This window comes from Artemia franciscana, unplaced genomic scaffold (genome assembly GCF_032884065.1).
Source record: "Artemia franciscana unplaced genomic scaffold, ASM3288406v1 PGA_scaffold_1180, whole genome shotgun sequence".
Lineage (NCBI taxonomy): Eukaryota > Metazoa > Arthropoda > Branchiopoda > Anostraca > Artemiidae > Artemia > Artemia franciscana.
The window spans coordinates 566,883-587,064 of NW_027062618.1; the positions used below are offsets into that span (position 1 = coordinate 566,883).

At 36.9% G+C, this 20,182-nt stretch overlaps 1 protein-coding gene across 1 annotated transcript in view; it reads right to left on the minus strand.

The window, feature by feature from the left end:
* Window positions 1-8,415: 8,415 nt before the first annotated feature.
* LOC136041230 (structural maintenance of chromosomes protein 2-like) overlaps window positions 8,416-20,182 on the minus strand; it is a 140,499-nt gene continuing 128,732 nt past the window's right edge. Inside the window, exon 15 of the mRNA XM_065725819.1 lies at window positions 8,416-8,696. Coding sequence (XP_065581891.1) covers window positions 8,523-8,696 — 174 coding nt within the window. The 3' untranslated portion in view covers window positions 8,416-8,522. The remainder of the gene's footprint in view (window positions 8,697-20,182) is intronic.

Consider the following 20,182-nt stretch of genomic DNA (forward strand, 5'->3'; position numbering starts at 1 on the left):
ATCTCACAGTTTCAAGTGAATGCGTTTTAGGAAAAGATTATGTCGGGGAGGGGGGGCTAGCGGCTCTCCATCATGTTTTTCTCTTAAAAGGGAACTAGAACTATACATTTCAAATTAAATGAGTCTCTTCTAAAGTTCACACGACCACCCCTTCGATAAAAACCTTCGAAGCCCCTGGGACATAACTTAAAACCCTTATCCCCAGACTTTGGGGGATTCTATCCACCCCAAAGGCCATATTATATGATCTTTGGACGACTTAATGGCTATCTGAAAATTTTTTATCGCATGCATTTGTGGAAGATACGACGTAGGGGGGGAGGCTGTCCCTGATCACTTCGACTCTTAAAAAATAAGTTAGAACATCCGATTTCCATTCCCATGAGCCTCTCTGGTGTTTATAAAACCACCCTTTCCACAAAACCCTTATATGCCCTTGGGGCATAACCCTTGCACTGAGGGCTGTGGGGGGTTGTCATTCTCAAAAGATATAATTTCCAGACCTTTTAACTACGCTGAACAAAATGGCTATCTCAAAATTTTGATTAGATGTGTTTTGGGAATTGATGGGTCTCAGACGAGCTCACAGCTCTTAAACACAAGAGTAAAGCTGAGAAAGTCTTTACAAAATCAAAATTCTTCATTTTTGGAATGAAGGGAAAGCATGAGGGGGAAACGTTGGTTTTTTAATGTAAAGAAGAATGATGAATAAGTAGTAAAATATAAACAAAGAACTTTAACAGTAAAAGTGTCATTTTCAAATACTACTCACTTTTATTTTCAAACACACGCCCTCCAATCACTTTTAACTATTAAAAAAAATTCCTTTCAATTCCCAATCGAATGAGCATTTTTTGAAGTTTTCTACGACAACAAATGGCCATCTCAAAATTTCTATCAGATGCAATTCAGGAAAATACGAGGTGTGATGGGGTATCCACCCTTCGATCATTTTGAATCTTAAAAAGAGTATTTAAAAATCTGATTACCAATCCAACGAGCCCCTTCCGAAGTTTATACGACCACACGTTCTATAAAAACCTTATATGCCCCCATGGCATAACTTACAACCTTTTCCCTGAGAGGCTTCGGGGTGGAGGGGTTGTCATCCTCAAAGACATAATTTCTGGACATTTTAACTACATTGAATAATATGGCTATCTGAAAAACTTGATTGGATATGGGGGGGCTCCAATCACTCTCATCTTCAAAAGGCAAATGAAACTTTTGATCATCTATTCAATGAGCCCCCTCTGAATTTTATACGATCCTCCTTTCTATACATACCTTATATGCCCCCAGGACATAACGTACAACCCTTGCCCTGAGGGTTCTGGGGGATGTCATCCTCAAAGACATAATTTACGAACCTTAAAATTATGTTGAAAAAATGGCTATCTCAAAATTTTGATTGGATGTGTTTAGGGAAGTGGTGGGCGTGGAGGGGATTAGTTGACCTTCAATCACTTTGGATTATTAAAAGGTCACTAGCTCTTTCAGTTTTTAATCGAATGAGCCTTTTTCGAAGTTTCTACAGCAACAAATAGCCGTCTCAAAACTTGTAGCAAAGGCATTTCGGGAAAATACGAGGTGTGTGGGGGTGGTTGTATCTGGGTATCCAACCTCCCATCACTCTGAATTTCGAAAATGGCACAAAAACTTCTGATTAGTAATCCAACGAGCGCCCTCCGAAGTTTACAAGATCACCTAATCTACATAAGCCTTATATCCCCCCTGGGCATGACTTACAACCCTTGCCCTGAGGGCTGTGGGGGGGGGGACTGTCATCCTCAAAGACATAATTTCCGGACCGTATAATTACATTAAACAAAATGACTATCTCAAAATTTTGATTGGATGTGTTTGGGAAAATGGTGGGCATGGGAGTGGTGCTAGTTGCCCTCTATTCACTTTCGATTATTAAAAAGGGTCCAAGCCCTTCTCATTTCCAATCGAATGAGCCCTTTGGGTCTAAAATTTTTGGTCTAAAACCAAAAAAAAAACAATAATAATAATGCATTGCGCCCACGCCACTCAGGCCACGCCGTGCTGCCTATGGTAAAAAGGGATTAAGTTACAATACCGAAGTTGTAACCAATGAAATATAAATAGTTGTCGCTATAAGATAAAAAGAACCTGTCACTTGGTGATGTATTTGATCAGGGGCATTAATTCACAAGCATGTAGGGGAAGTGGGGCAAGAATTTCTTCAATATTTTTTACGAAGATATAAAAATAAGAAGGCTTTTCTTCAAAATATATGGGGTAGGCTTAAGGGCATTTCGCTTTTTACTATTTTATGAACATATATAGCAAAATATTTATCTTTTACCAAAAAATATTTTTTTTTACAAAATCTAGGAGGATTGCACCCCCTTCAACTGGAGCCTTTGTTTATTATCAAAACTGTTTGAATGACAAAATCTTGCAAAGTTGTTTTAGATAGGCGAACAAAACTTCCAGGGATGGGCTTACAGTTAAGAAAAATCTATTTTTATGCTAACATTAAATATTTCATTAAGTAGGAACAATTTATCAAGATATTTATCAAATTCATTCAGAAGAGAGTCAGTGTGGGCTGAATGGGGCTATTTGACTTAAGCTAAAATTGCCCGTCGCATTATTTTTGTGTCATGTCAGTTTTGACTTGGTAGCATTAATGGTTAGATTGGATTCGTTACACTGGAAATTTAGCTCATCGAAAATGTCACTAGCAAACAGCGCTACTGGAGTGTTACTTTCAATTACATGAGTAAATATGAGAGATAAGTCATCCACAAATTGATACATGTCTTCACGCTCGCTCAGGATGTAGTTAGCAATAGCGGGAAATGTTATGCCTGCAAGTTTGCTGCCCTATGGGGCCCCGCAGGTTACATCGGAGGCTATATCGGAGTCAGTGTCTTCTTCATGGAAGGAGAATACCTTCTGCTGCCGTCCAGACAGAAAATCAATTACAAATGTTAGAGTTTGACGCATGGCTCCCATTCACTTCAAGTTAAGGCATGCACTGAGATGAGATAGAAGGTCAGAGGCTTTGCAAAAATCGATCACAGCTAGATCAACAAAACAACCCCAGGGTCTCTAATAACTTTAGAACGCGGTCAAACATTCTTACTAGGTATACAGAAGTTAAACATTTAGAGAGCCCTACGTATTGATATATGTTTATGGATTCACACACATAAGCTAACAAGCAGCGAAATATGAAAGATTCCGTCACTTTCACAAAGCATGGGGGAGATGGGTCTCAAGTCATCACAGCCCTTAGGTTGGCTTACCTTTGGAATGACACGTATATGTTCTTTCTTCCAAAACGAGGTAAACACTCCGGACGCAAAGCACTGATTAATCAGGGTGGAAAGGGGTAGGGCGAGGAACATAGCAAATTCATGGATAAGTTTTGCGGAGGTTTCACCAGAAAAAAGTGAGACTCCTATTTTATTTTTCTCGGCTTCTTGTGCACATCTAAGTCGCTGAGTTCAATTAAACCTTCTTGGGGGCAGTCTTCAAGCAAATACTCTTTTTCCTGGACAGTCATAAGAGGAAATGTAGCGCATATAGAGGTTGAGAAGGCGTTTACAGCACGAGACCCCAGTAATCGTCCGCTATCGTCTGTAATTGTAATAGCAGTTTTTGAAGACCTTCCACTTAATTTCTTGACGTAGCGGTGCCATTTGGCAGGCTTACTGTTCAGAAGTGCCACAACTTTTTCACACCCATATTCAGTTTTGGCGTTGCGTACCACGCGCACTACTTGGTTCCGTACGATTGATCCTTGGTTTGCTTCACCACGTGCGTAAAGATAACTTCGTTCACGACTTTTAGCTTTTATTGCAGGGGTAATCCATGGTTTGTCGTATTCGGTCAAGGTCACTGTCTTTGTTGTCAATATTTCAAGATAATTAGAGTAAAGTACCTCGTAGAAGGCGCTTACTCTCTGCTCAGTACCATCTAAGAACACTTTCGTGAAATTGTAAGAAGTAATCCACCGGCCATAGTCACGTACAGTAAAATTGGTTAGGGGCCTTGTTGTTACTCGAGAAAGCTTAGATTTCTTCACAGAAGCTTTGGCCTTGAGTATTAGAGCGTGGTGATCAGATAACCCCAATTGTTCCAAGGGAAATAGGGGGGGGGTGATAGAAGTCTTCCGTGTTTGTTAGAACTAAGCCCAGGATGTTTTCGGATGAGTGGGTTGGAATGTTGAAAATTTCCAAATTAATTAAAGTACTGATGATCATTGGAGACCTTTATACCTTATCCCATACTTGACAGAAAGCTTCGCAGCCACTACGTGTTTGAGCTTATTACCTCTTTTTATTTTTTTTATGGTTTTAAAACGCTGAAAAATCTTTCCATGACGACGTTTGAGCATGGAAGCGGTAAAATACAACCAACCATTTGAAGCACGTGGACGAACTTAGTATTCCGCTTGACAAAATGTGTCATCCTCCGACACATTTTGCGGATGATGGATGACAGATTGCCAAAAGATCGATCTTTAGGCCCACCCATCTAGGGCCGAAGGGAAAGCAGGTGGTCACCGAATAGGGTGAGAAGCAGTCATTACAAAGGATTTAAAGAAAATTAGAACTTCTTCGGAGGGAATAAAGGAGAACCTCTGAACAGATCGGGACGGAGGATGAGCGTCTAAAACTGTGTTATCCTCAAGCAACTTGGTGCTAAAGTGAATTGTTAGTAGTAGTAGTAGTAATATATTACTTTAATGCAAACACGCCCCCCCCCCGCCACCCCAACAAACAAAAATAAAGAAACAATATTACCGTGGTCAGGTCATTAATAAATGCTATTATAACAGTAGTACCTACAAACTGGTTGACGTTGATTTTTCACTTTACTTGTCGTTTTCACTCTTATCAGTCTTGTTTTCACTTTTCACTTTCACTTATCACTTATCACCTTTTCACTTATCACTGTTTATTTTCACTCCACTCTTATCTTCCTCTTGTTTTCAAAAATTGAAAAAGGCGGTTGTCTACAAACTCTAAAATCTCTCGTGCTATGTGAATGACACTTTCATGCATGGATAGCAACACACTTTAGGGTCTGAGCAAACATTTCCAAGATCTCACCCCGTCCCCGCCATGTACTAGGCAGAAAAGATTCTATACAGATTTATTTTGAGAAATTTTCTTCAATTTTCAGGTTTAGTTTGAGACTTGCTGGGGCGGGGAGCCTTCAGGAGGGACAAAGGGGACTGAGCAAAGATAGGAACTTGAAAACGCCTTCCCAACCACTGTTTGGACTGTAGATCAATTCCTGAAAAATGTATTCACTGCAACTACCTGAGTTCAAGTCACTTGAACACTCACATTTTCTACTGCTTTTACTCTCTTTTTGACCACATAGATTTCTTATGTAGCCATTTGCGAACGGCAATGATACTGATAAGCCACTAGTCCTAACAATATCATTTTAAAACGATTAATATGTCAGTATTTTTGTGTAGCACTATAGGTGTAAGTCTAGAGGGAGGGCGGCCTCCTTTGACCTGTTTGCGATTTCCACTTACTTTCACAGAAATCTACCAATCATAAAAGAATAGAAAATAACGCCATTAATGTTCCAGTATGTATAATTAGACTTCTACGAAGTTGGAAATTAAAAAATCCGCTATCCTAGTAGTCCTCCCTTGGGCAGGGGGCTTTTTTCGGAGATGGTAACCAAGAAATTATTTCTTCTGAAAGATTTTCTTTCCATGTGTTTGTTGATATACATTTCTACCCTTACTGCTCTCCTCTCAAATTTTTTAACCCCATTCAGCTTGCTGTGTACTAGTGTTTTTTTTCTAAATGCTCGCTCCCTGTTAAACACATATTACCGTCAAATCGTTGCCTGTTTGAAACAAGCAGAAGCTGCTGCTATCTCACGTGTCCCGAGTTCGCCTAAAAACTCGTAGTTCCATTTGGAAAGATGTCCCCGAATTAAAAGGCATTAAAAATAGAGCGAAGTTCTGGCTCGTATCTGGATCGCCTGTGGTCGTCCAAATGTAGGCCATGCTTTTGATATTAAAAAGAAGACCAAAGAAGAATTCAAGCGGTATCTGCGCAGTGTACGGTATAATGGCTATAAATTTCCCAAAACTGATTCTTAATAGAGACAGGTGATCAATTCCTCTAGGCTGGAACCCAATGCTTCTAGTGATGTTATTCCTGTGGCTTCTTGGATTGAGCACTATTCTAGTATTTTCACTGTCAACTAGGCTGTGCACTTTCATTTCTCGTATCTCTTTAGTGATTTAGTTCCCTTGAAGCTGAAGCAGAACAATAATCCCAATCTCCTGTGAACAAGTGCTTAAAAGTATAAAACAACTTAAATCGAAATCTGTTGATCATGATGGTATTTCTGTCTCCCACCTTCGAACGGAGTCGCAAGATTTAGTGTTCCAACCTGCAGCTGCTTTTCCAAATGTGCTTGGCATCCTCTTTTGTGCCTGACTCCTTTCTAAGCGTTGCAGTAGCCTCGGTGCTACAGCGTGGAATGGATCCTTTAAGCTGTGATTCCTGTAGACCCATAACTGTGGCCTGTAATTTTAGCAAAGTTTTTGAGTACGTTTTGTTACCTTTCGTAACAGAAATTATTGATAACAGTCAAAATCAGTTTGGATTCAGGCAGCATATTAGTTGCCAGCACGCCCACCGTGTTTTAACTTCTGTCCTTCTAAAGAATCAAGCCAGTGGCTCTGAGGTCCATTTTTGTGCGGTGGACCTGTCTAAAGCTTTTGACAGTGTTTCTCATGCTCAAGTTATGTTTTCCCTTGTCAGCTCTGGAGTCAACGTTTTTGTCGTTCGGGTTCTTTAATTTTGGTATAGTAATTCCCATGTTCAGTTGAAGTTTCACTCCAATTTTTATGGGAATAATCCAATCTGTTTGGGAATTCGTCAATGTGGTGTTCTTTCACTGTATCATTTCGGTATTTGTAATTACAGTGTGCTATCCGAAATTATGCCCCCTCTTTTTTGTGATTTGGTAAATGTCTCTTATATTGCATTTGCGGATGATATACTTCTTTTAAGCCGTTCTAGATCTAGCCTCTCAAATTCCGTATCATCTATTTCAAAATATTTCCAAAGTCATTGAATATTGATAAGTTTGAATACCTAGTCTTTAATGCAAATTTATGCCCATTTGTCTTCCGTGTTCTCATTTCTCCGTCCGTTGTGTCTCTGATTTGCGGTGGTTAGGCATTCATATTTGTTCGAGTCTATTAACTTTCAGGACCAATATTGTACGCGATGTTAGAGAAAAACAAAGTGGGTTATGGTAAAATAATGGCTAATCGTGGTCATTATTCTCGAAAAGCGTTAGCATTGCTATACAGTAGCTTTTGTGACCATTCAATACTTTTCCTGTCTGGTATTTCACCTATCCTGAAAAAAAAAGGATCTGGTTGATTGCGTATATTATATTTCCGCTATTGTAAGTTTCTGCTTTAATTATTCGTTCTAATAGGAACAAGAAAATAATTCGGTATTTCCGGGCTCCTGACATTATTACTTTTTTGCCCTTCCACCCCTTAGTTCATTTATTTACCCATTAGTTTTCACCTGTTTTTATTTTATAGTTCTGTTGTCTTTTAGAGGTTCTTTCAATAACTGAGTTATGATTGTATTGTACATGTTTTATCTCTCGTTTAGTTGTGTTATTTTTCTTTCATTGTCTTTTATTTACTCACACTTGTGTTGTATTTTAGTGGGTTAAAAATAAATTATTATGGTACCCGGTTATGCTAACGATGTTCTAATATGAGGTATTATGGACTCTCGAACCCCAACACTACTATTGAATCCCGTGGTGTTCTCGACCCGACTGTAGAATAAAAAGGTGGTATGCATAAAAATCATTTTATTTAGCTTCTTGTACAAGACAACAACCCAATTTCATGCTAAAAGCTCCAATTTTACCTAATTGTCTTTCTTTTTTCACCTATATTTTTAAAAGAGCTCCATTTTACCTAAAGCTCCGTTTTCCTATAAGCTTCCGTTTTACCTATAAAGTTACCTATTCATTTTACCAATTATTCAATTACCTATTCATTTTACCTATAAAGCTTCCGTTTCCTATTTCTGTACTTGAGACATGGGGATTTGATCCGTTCAGAAAAAAATTAGAGACCTCCTATCATTTCGGAAATCAAAAGGTACGAGAAAACGACTTAACACATCAAATATTTGTTAATATATTTTTTTTCCGATTTTACGAGTCAGATAAAATTTCGGGGGGGGGGGGTCAATGCCCCTCCTAGATATGCCCTTGATTGGGAATTACATCCGATTTTCACCCAAAACTTATGTCACAGTCCAATCTCCCAGATAGATTACCAACCATATTTATAAGACTTTGAAGGCATACAGCGCAGTCTATTCATTCTTCTAAAAAATCAGTCACTTTGAATACGGTGTTTTCATTGTTTTAATATATTTTTATAGGTAATAAAAGCATTAAAAAGTTTAATTACATCTTGACACGAAGACTTAATGTACAAAATAAATGACCTCGCCTCATTTCTTAGGTCGTTTAGTACCCTGCGGCTTAGGTTGATTAATCACTTCCTCCCGTCTCTGCCCTGATGCCTGAGTGGTTCTCGAAACGGTTGACATTCCATCGACAAATTTAGTTCTGAACAGAACATTTGCATTGTTAAACATGCCATCTTTCAGAGAGACGACAATGAACTGAAAAATAACAACGATAGTAAAACACTAGCAGTTAGATTCAAATGGAAGAAACTGAAGATCATCTTAAATTTTATGGTGCATTTCATATGATTTATGGTGTTAAATATGGCAGTCGTAAATACTGTATATTGAACTCTTTTGGAAACAGGAAAATAAAGTGATTACTAATTTTATGTTTAGAATATTATAACTCTTTGTCTTGGAAATAAGGACACAATTTTTTAATCTTAGTCTTCAAAAAAGTTCCAAATCTATTGCAGGCAGACTTTCACAAATTTTATGTTTAAAATGTTATAACTCTTTGTCTTTCAAATAAGGGCACGGTTTTTTAATCTTAATCTTTTCAAAAAAGGTCCAAACCTATTGCAGGCAGACTTTCACTAATTTTATGTTTAGAATATAATCTCCATTAAAGTTTCAATCAGGCTCACTTTTAAAAAAATGCATTTCACTTAATCACTCTTACAAAATATTAAATTTTAAAATCAAACGCACCTTTTCAGGATCAAAATCTATCCTGAAGCCAAAACCAAAAGCCAAAGTTGGCTGATCAAAAGCCAACTTGTCAACTAATTCCATGTTTATTTATTAATTTAATGTTACATTAAATGTTAAAAATTTAATTAATGTTAATTATTATTAATTCAATTTAAGGTGTTATTTATTTTAAACTTGGCATAAAGAATCCAATTTTTCAAAAAGAGTGAATTCAAGTACAAATATCTACATTTCTTACTTTAAAAAAAAATCACTTAATCCGCCCTCCCCCGCTCCTCAACCAAATAGTTCGTTGTTAATTTAAAAAAGAAGACATTAAGCTAGACTAACAAACTCCAACATAAAATTTTGTGCAACATACAGACATTCAAAGGGACGACAATGAAGGGAGAAACGACATTAGTTCTGTCGTCATCGTCATGAAAGTATAAGGGTCCAAATTAAAATAGACGAATAAGAAGCTATTTTACAATTTATCGTAAACGATCAAGTCCTTGCCACTTTTGTGCAACATTCAGATATTCAAAGTACGACAATGAATGGGAAAACAATGACGACATTGTTCATGTCGTCATCGTCATGAGAGTATCAGAGTCCAAGTTTAAATAGACGAAACAGAACGCTATTTTACAATTTATTATTTACGATCATGCCCTTGCGACTTGTGAATCGTGCAGATGACACTGTTGTCTACTTGTGAATAGTGCAGATGACAACGATGCCTAAACAGTCGAAATCAGTAATTTGATACTGTGATGCCCCAATAAGCGGATAGCCGAGCAACACCGGGCAGTTTCAGATCTGTGCAATCCCCTCGATACTTTTACCAGATTCAAACGCATAGGATTTCCCATCGAAAAACTAAAAGGAAAATCCCAAGACATGTTCATACCGAAAATTTTTAGATTCACCTCTGGCATCATATGCTTAAGTTTCTCATTGGTTCAAAAACTACGCATTTCCCTTAGTTCTATGCATTTCGCTTAGTTTAAAAATATTATAAATGTATGAATTCTTCCTTAAATGCATTCAAGTAATTCTTATGCAGGCCAGAGAAAAATTAAAAACCTCAAATTTTTGTAGAGCCAAAAATCCCGTCGTACCTAGAGGAAACTACTGCAACTACTAACAGCTCACCGCAGAACATAAGTCAACTGACGCCAACAGGTGCGCAAGCTCCTCCATCCCAATCTATCCAAAGCGTCCCTCTTTACAATCTTCCAGGAAGTTCTCATATCCTTTAAATCCATCTTTATAACATTCTCCCACCCAAGACGAGGACGACCTGCTTTCCTTTTAGCACAAGACTGTTGGCCGAAAAGGACTAACTTCGGCAATTTTTCATCCTTTATCCGCAGAAAAAGCCCTAGCCATCTCAACCTTTCTTTCATTATGGCCCTAGAAAGCGGGATTGAACCACATTTTTGTAGAGCCTACTGTTTGAAATATGGTCAGTCAGAATGGTGCTCAGAACAATCCGTAAGCAATTTCTCTGGAAAACTACTAGTATATCTTCATCCACTTTTCGGAGCACCCAAGCTTCAGAGCCATATTTGACCAGAGTCAAGTTTGAATCGTTGCCACAGTTCTACTTTTTAAAACAATTAAAAACTTTAGCGTAAAGAGCGAGGGATTGCGGAGGGGACAACCCATTTCATATACGGAGTAATTTCTGTTCGTTTTAGGCTTTATTGTCGCTCCTTACTTTCAGTTAAAAAAAACTAGTTGTTTTTTTATTTAATGCCATAAAAGGACAAGACCTTTGCTAAAGCTATTCTATCAATAGCTTTCCGAACGCTTACTCATATAATCTATAAAACTGAGGACCAAAGGTGTTTGACAACTCAGGCACTTCCCGATTATTAACCTGAGAGTGAAAACTTGGTCGACACATCCTCTACCTTTTCTAAAACCGCATGGTTCTTCTATTAAAACTTTGTCTACAGCATCTATCAATCTAAAAGTATCTTATTACCAAGTAATTTGGTACCTACAGAGACAAGATTAATATCTCAATAATTACCACACTCATTCTTATCACCTTTCTTATATAGTGGTTTAATTAAGGTTTACCTAAAATCATTAGGTACTACCGTTTTTCAAAAATCATATTCATAATCTTCAGTAACTGTTTTCCAACCTCAGGGCCACCATATCTAAGAAACTTATTTACCACTCTATGAGCACCTGGAGCCTTCCCAATGAAAAAATAATGGTTTTTGTGAAAACACTGGTTTTTCCCTTTCGTGATAATTAGGCATTTAGGGAATTTTTCTTGAAGGGGGCTAGACTAAGGGAAACTTACAAGAGTGAAAACCGATACTAGTGTAAAAACAACCGACACCATCTAGCGTTTGGAGACTTTCTGTCCCAAAACTATTGCATACTTGTCTTTCCAGGTACTTAAAATGCAGAGGAAGGTAATAAAAGTTGGAAGTTTTCCCAGTAGGCCAACCAGCCTGAAATCAACTAGCCTGCTAAAACTACCAAGATTTTCCTATCTAACCTAAAACCTACTTTGCACAGACTGAATTTTGGCTTAAAATAAATATATGTAAATAAGCGACGACTTATTATCATAGGTAGTAAGTAAAGAGCGATGTCGGCACAATTTTTTTTTTTTTTTGGTCTTACACCAGGGCACTTCGTATCGAAGGAGTTGTCGTAGAAACTCCAAAAAAGGCTCATTCGATCGGAAATTGTAAGGACTAGTGCCCTTTTTAACAGTCGAAAGTGACTGGACAGAAATTCCCATGCCTATCACTTCCTCCAACACAACCAACCAAAATTTCGAGATAGCCATTTTGTTCAACGTAGTTAAAATGCCCAGAAATTATGTCTTTGACGATGACACCCTCCACCCCCCCGATCCCTCAGGGCAAGGGTTATAAGTTAGGCAATCCGTCCATTATTTACATATAGCCTATCTTATCGAGATAGGCTGATATGTTTGACCTTTCTAAAATGACGAAGGGCATTTGAAGGCTCGAATGTAATTTGCACTTTACTGAAAATTAAACAGGTTGTTCAGGCTGAAGGTTTCACTTACCCAAGAAATATTTCTATAAATCTGTATAAAAAAGGATTGAAAAACGAAAAAGAAAAGCGACGAAATGTCTTATGAAAACCATAATGCTGAATAATCGTTAAAAATATTTTATAAAGAAAAATCTTTTCACAAAAATAACTTGGTGACTATGGCTTCTGAATCCCATCTCTCCCAAAAAATCTATTGAGTTAACATTAATCAGAACTAAATAAACAACTTGCCCTGAAAATAAAGTAAATTGAAGAAACACTTGAGAAAATGTCAACAGGTAAATCAATAAGGTAAATCAAACAGATAGTGGTAGCGAACTGTAAGCAAGGAGCGACTGGGCCCAATAGTAACCGCAACTCTAAAAGACGAAATTTCAATAACAATAGATACATCAGACGAATTGGCTTTTTATTTTGATTCTTAATATATATATATACATATATATGTATATATATATATATATATATATATATATATATATATATATATATATATATATATATATATATATATATATATATATATATATATATATATATATATATATATATATATATATATAAATAATATATATATATATATATATATATATATATATATGTATATATATATATATATATATGTTTTTAACTACGTAAAACTTGCGAATATACGACATTCTTTGCTGTCCCATTGTCTGTGCATATAAATAGATTGTCAGGTTTACCGACTCTTGAACATGCAACATATAATGGTCCATGGGAAAACAATCTGTATTCAGATCTATACCTCATGATTCTAATGATTGCCCTTGAGCTTTGTTGATGGTGATTGCTAATCGACCATTCCCTGTGTCGCCATCGTCATTTATATATCCCCCTGTGCCCCCCGGCGTCCCCTTTGTAGTTGTGTCCCTGTATCCCGGTCGTCATTTATATTCCCTGTGTCCCGGTCGTCATTTGTGTCCCGGTGTCCCAGTCTGTGATTTCTCTTTGAGTGTCCCGGGCGTCATTTATATTCCTTGTGTCCCGGTGTCCCGGTCGTCATTTGCGTCCCGGTGTCCCGGTCTGTATATACATTCGTTTTTGAACTGGTCTTTTTTTTTAGTTTTTAGTTTTTTACCTTTTTTTATTTTTTTTTTAGTTATACCTCATGATTCTAATGATTGCCTTTGAACTTTGTTGACGGTGATTGCTAATCAAACATTCCCTGTGTCCCCGTAGTCATTTATATATCCCCCTGTACCCCCCGGCGTCCCCGTTGTAGTTGTGTCCCTGTGTCCCGGTCGTCATTTGTATTCCCTGTGTCCCGGTCGTCATTTGTATCCCGGTCTGTATATACATTCTTTTTTTAGTTTTGTTTTTCTCCTTTATTTTTCATTTTTTCCTTTTTTATTTTTTTTCTTTTTTAGTTTTTTTAGTTTTTTAGCTTTTTTAGTTTTTTATTAGTTTTTAGTTTTTTTTTCATTTTAGTTTTTTTTGTAGTTTTTACCTTTTTTTAAGTTTTTTTTAGTTTTTTTTTTTTTTACTTATGTCCTGGTCGTCATTTATACTCCCTGTGTCCCGGTCGTCATTTGTGTCCCGGTGCTTTGTTGATGGTGATTGCTAATCGAACATTCCTTGTGTCCCGGTCGCTTTCTCTTTGAGTGTCCCGGTCGTCATTTATATTCCCTATGTGCCGGTGTCCCGGTCGTCATTTGTGTCCCGATGTCCCGGTCTGTAATTTCGTCAGTCGAAAACATGACGTCAGTCAACACACAAACATGACGTCACCCGACAGACCCACACACAGACAACTTATTTATATATATATATATAAATATATATATATATATATATATATATATATATATATATATATATATATATATATATATATATATATATATATATATGATTTGTTAAGTTTAACGTTACCCATTAAAAGCTAAGAGTGTGAATAAATCCACCTGATTTTCAACAAAGGGGAAGCACCCCCAAAAAATCTTAGTGTAGATCGTGGCGTTAGATTTCAGCGTATTGGAGAGCCCTTCTATAAAGGTTTCAGTATTGTTTTTTTTTTTTTTGCTTTTTTTGGTGGATATTATATCAAAGACCGGGAGAGTCCTAGTCCTAGAAAACCGAGAGAGGGATAAAGAAATTAAGATTTATAGTGCCCTTTTTAAGTGACCAAAATGATTGGAGGACAACTAGCCCCCCTCCCATGCCCCCTTTTCCCAAAAAGTATCTGATCAAAATTTTGATATAGCCATTTTGTTCAGCACTGTTAATAACCATTCCTCTGGGGATGACATGACCCCGCTCAACAACTGGGGGGAAGGGATGTAAGTTATGAAATTAGCCCATTGTCCACATGCGGTAGGCTATTCGTTATTTGGTGGTATACAGACGTTTTTCGGAGAGGGCAAATTTTCTGCGAGTGGGATTTTCCACGGGGAGAACTTTCCTTTGGGAGGGAGGTTTCCAGGAATGAACTTTCAAGGAGAAATTTTACAGAACTTCCATACGCTGTTCTTTTTATTTGTCTTACTTTCTCTTTAGCGACTCACACGTAGATATATTCTGGGGAAATTATCCAGAGAAGATTTTCAATGGGGCTGAAATTGTTTAGATGAATTCGCCATGGGAGGGAGGGTTCCACGGGAGAAATTGAAATTTCCGAAGGAGGAATTCTCCATGGTTGAATTTCCCGCGGGAAAGATTCTCCATGGGGAATTCTCCGGGGAGAGACTTTCCATGGAGGGAGGAAAGGAGGTTTCAGAAAAAATATTCAACTGAGGGGGATTCCAGACATGATTTAAAAACGATCGGAAATTAAATGAAAAACAATTTTTTTTTTCAAAGAAAAAGTAGGCTAAGGAGAATTTCCAGCTAGAATTGTCCACAAAAATATTTTCTGGGGGTATCTTCGGCGAAAATGAAATTGTCCGGAGGAAAAGTATTTTACGGGAGGAACCTTCAATAAATCAATCAATTTATGTCCGTGGAAGAATTTTTGTTAGGGGAATTTTTCATGGAGAGGGGATGCAAATTCTCCGGTATTATTTGAAAAACGATTTGTTTCAAGACAAGTTTTTTCAACTACAAGTAAGGAACAACATTAAAACTTAAAACGAACAGAAATTAATCTTTATATGAGAGGGAAAGCATCCTCCTCAATACCTCGCTCTTTACGCTAAAGTTTGACTTTTTGTCTGAATCTTTTAGGAACGACTCCTGAAACACAAGAGCCAATCATTTAGAATAAAAAGCTTTTTCTAAAGTACTTAAAACTTTAATGTGAAGAGCGAGAGATCCCTCCTCATTTAGAGAATAATTCCTGTTCGTTATTAAGTTTTAATGTCTTTTTTTTTTCATTTTATTAATATAAGATCAGCGCAGATTTTTAATATATGTTGCTATGAATACAGTATGGGTTTTATTAAAAATATAGATAGTTAGCTTCTTACTTTTCACTTCTTTTTTTTTATATGTTCAGATGTTCTATATGTTCTTATATGTTCAGGTGTTTTATATGTTTTTTTTATATGTTATATGTTTTTGTTTTTTTTTATCAAGGGAGGAGGTCCAACTAAGAGCATCCCACAGTTTAAAGATAGTGACTTTTCCTAAAAAAACAAAATAAATCCTGAATTTCTTTTAAATTCCGTGTTTAATAAGATGTTTTTTAAAGTTTTCCCTTCCCCGAAGTAAATGAACAAAATCAATAGAATTGTGACAAAATCGCGGTTAGGTCTTAGTATAATCGTAGCATTTTGCAGTGCAATGTTACTGTCCAACATTTTGACTAGTCGAACCCCATTGGGGAATCTCACAAATCAGCGTTATCCACAGCAAAGAGTAATTAGAAAAGGAGAAAAAAGAATTCCTTCTCTACTTCAAACTCATCTCAGAAGATCTAACACCAAGAGGAAAACTAGAAAGTATCCCAACATTCAAGAGTTACAGAGCTTAACAACAACATTACCAAGGGCGACTAAGGAAATGGTTCCTTGTCTTATTAATCGCTCTGGATCAATCTATCTTTCGTCCAGTTCCCCCTTGGATTCATTCTCAAGCAAACGAGATGAAGTCCCTGATTCTTTTCTTCTTTAAATGAATCTTTCAATTAAAAGCAATTTACTTGGAAGCAACTATTAAATAACAAAAGGTAATGAAATGAGGAAAGTGACAACAGTCAGTTTATCGACGAAAACAGGGAAGTTATTTTTTGAACAGGAAATTTTACTTAATACATATTTATTATTTTATACATCGTTTAATCTAACCATAATTGATGTATATTATAATGTTTTATTTAATGTGTAATGTTTTATTTTACTAATAATTATTTTATTGTTAAAATATTTTATTTTGTTTATTTTGTTAAGTTAATACAAAATAACGATAATCAGGAGTTGCCACAAAGGCGAAAAATACCCATCTATAATACAAATATACAAATACAAAAATATAAATATCCAAAAATACCGTATCTAGGCCATAATATGATCTAGCCTGCATTAAAATATAGGTAGAAATGCGAGTTCACTTCGATAAAATTGGGGCTATTGATAAGGAAAGAAGTTAAGAAAATTCTTACTTCATAATACGCACAATAATTATATTTACCATATTTTTACTGATTCCACTGTATTTTACCCCCCCCCCCCCTAATGTGCAAATATATAGCCCAAATTACATATTTCCCATGTGTTTCCCGTTTCTTGATTTAGTAGTCGTTGATTCGATTTACAGACCAACGGTTTAAAACAAGATAAACGAATGGCAAAATCCATGGGAAATATGCAGTTTGGGCTATTAGGGGTTGAGGTTGGGGTAAAGTATAGTCGAATAACAGTCGAGATATGCTATCTACAATTACTCCGCAAAATGTGTCTCAAAATGTGTCTTTTCATACTACAGTCTTTCCGAAGTTATTATTTGATTATTCAAGCAATCCGATTTCTAACAGCCATTTCTAAGAATAATCAAACATTTGGTTTTCTTTTTTAAGGTTTTGAATTTTTGTAACCCCTTACAAATGTGACAACGTTATTACACTACTGATGTAATCTAGATCTTTTTTGGGGGGAGAGGAGCGGAATATCACAGGATACCGATTTCCCGAAAAAAGACAAAATACAGTATCTTTTTTAAAATATTTGATTTTTGAAGCAAGTCCGATTTCTAACACCGGTTGTCTACTAAGTTCCAAACTTTTGGTTTTCTTTTTAAGGTCTTTGAATTATTGTAATTCCTTGTTAAAATATCTATCTATATAAAAATAAGTTGTATGCATGTTCGTTTTTTTGTAAAAAGAGGGTTTGCATATGACGTCATATAAGTATATACGGCTTTGCATATGACGTCATTATAAGATGAACTTACAGACCGGGACACCGGGACACCGGAACACAGGGAATATAAATCTGCATTCTATACAGAATACAGAATGTGTCCCAGTATACAGCCAGAAATGGGCTAAAACCTAACCTAAGCTGACCTAAGCCAAACTCATCTAATCAAACCTAATCTATTCTAACCTAGCCCGTCATTATCAAATCTTGTATTCAATTGAAAAAGTTTACTGCCAACGCTGACTAAATCCAAGCAGAAAAAAAGCTATTTCGGACATTCACCAATTTGCCGACATTCACGGTAATATATATATATATATATATATATATATATATATATATATATATATATATATATATATATATATATATATATATATATATATCATGAAAAGAGAAATCACCAATGCAACAGCACAAACACAAAAAAAAAGAAAAAAAAAGAGACAGAAGGAGAAAAGGAAGACTGTTTTCCTAAATTAGTGATTAATATAGACCAGCACTTGAATTGCTCGCCAAATCGCAGAACCCCTCCCCCCAACTCCCCCAAGTAGAGCGAATCCAGTACGATTCTGTCAATCATGTATCAAGGACATTTGTTTATTCTATCCGCCAAGCTTCATCCCGATTCCTCCACCCCAAGTGTTTTTCTAAGATTCCCCCCTCCAACTCCCCCCAATGTCAAAAGATATGGTCGGGATTTGAAATAAGAGCTCTGAGACATGAATTCCTTCTAAAAATCAAATTTCATTAAGATCCGATCATCTATTCGTAAGATAAAAATACCCCAATTTTCACGTTTTTCAAGAATTCCGGTTTCCCCCTCCAACTCCCCTCAATGTCACGAGATCTGGTCGGAATTTGAAACTAGAACTTTAAAGCACAAGATCCTTCTAAATATCAAATTTCATTAAGATCTGGTCACCCTTTCGTAAGTTACAAATAGCTCAATTTTCAAAATTACCCCCCCCCCCCCCAATTCCACCAAAGAGAGCAGATCCGGTCCGGTTATGTCAGTCACGTATCTTAGACAGGTTTCTATTCTTCCCATCCAGTTTCATCCTGATCTCGCCGCTTTAATTATTTTCTAAGATTTCCAGTCCCCCCAACGAACCCCCCCCCCCCCCAATTACGCTTGATCCGGTTGAGATTTAAAAAAAGAGATCTGAGTTACGAGGTCCTTCTAAATATGAAGTTTCATGAAGATCCGATCACTCCTTCGTAAGTTAAAAATACGTCATTTTTTCTTATTTTTCAGAATTAACCCCCCCCCCCCAATAGAACGGATCCGTTCCAATTATTAAATCACGTATGTAAGACTTCTGCTTATTTTTACCACCAAGTTTCATCCCGATCCCTCCAATCTAAGCGTTTTCAATGATTTTAGGTTCCCCCAAACTTCCCCCAATGTCACCAGATCCGATCAGGATTTAATATAAGAGCTTTGAGACACGATATCCTTCTAAATATCAAATTTCATTGAGATCCGATCACCCGTTCGTAAGTTAAAAATACCTACTTTTCTAATTTTTCAGTATTAACCCCTCCCTCAACTACCCCAAAGAGAGCGGATCCGTTCCGGTTATGTCAATCATATATCTAGGACTCGTGCTTATTTTTCCCATCAAGTTTCATCCCGATCCCTCCACTCTAAGTGTTTTCCAAGTTTTAGACCCCTCCCAACTCCCCCCCTCAATGTCATCAGATCCGGTCGGGTTTAAAATAAGAGCTCTGAGACATGATATCCTTCTAAATATCAAATTTCATTGAGATCCGATCACCCGTTCGTAAGTTAAAAATACCTCATTTGTTCTAGTTTTTCAGAAATACCCCCCCCCCAACTACCCCAAAGAGAGCGGATCCGTTCCGGTTATGTCAATCATGTATCTAAGACTTGTGTTTATTTTTCCCACCAAGTTTCATCCCGATCCCTCCACTCTAAATGTTTTCCAAGTTTTAGGTTCCCCCCCAACTCCCCCCAATGTCACCAGATCCGGTCGGGATTTAAAATAAGAGCTCTAAGACACGATATCCTTCTAAACATCAAATTTCATTTAGATCCGATCACCCGTTCGTAAGTTAAAAATACCTCATTTTTTCTAATTTTTCAGAATTACCCACCCCCCCCCAACTACCCCAAAGAGAGCGGATCTGTTCCGATTATGTCAATCATGTATCTGGGACTTGTGCTTATTTTTTCCATTAAGTTTCATCCCGATCCCTCCACTCTAAGTGTTTTCCAAGATTTTAGGTTTCCCCCCTCCAACTCCCCCCAATGTCATCAGATCCGTTGGGATTTAAAATAAGAGCTCTGAGACACAATATCATTCCAAACATCAAATTTCATTAAGATCCCATCACCCGCTCATAAGTTAAAAATACTTCATTTTTTTCGAATTAACCGGCCCCCCACTCCCCCCAGATGGTCAAATCTTGAAAACGACTATTTCTTATATAATCTGGTCCGGTCTCTGATACGCTTGCCAAATTTCATCGTCCTAGCTTACCTGGAAGTGCCTAAAGTAGCAAAACCGGGACCGACAGAATTTGCGATTGCTATATGCCACTTGGTTAATACCAAGTGCCATAAAAATATTACATGATCAAAAACAAATATCCAATTATTAC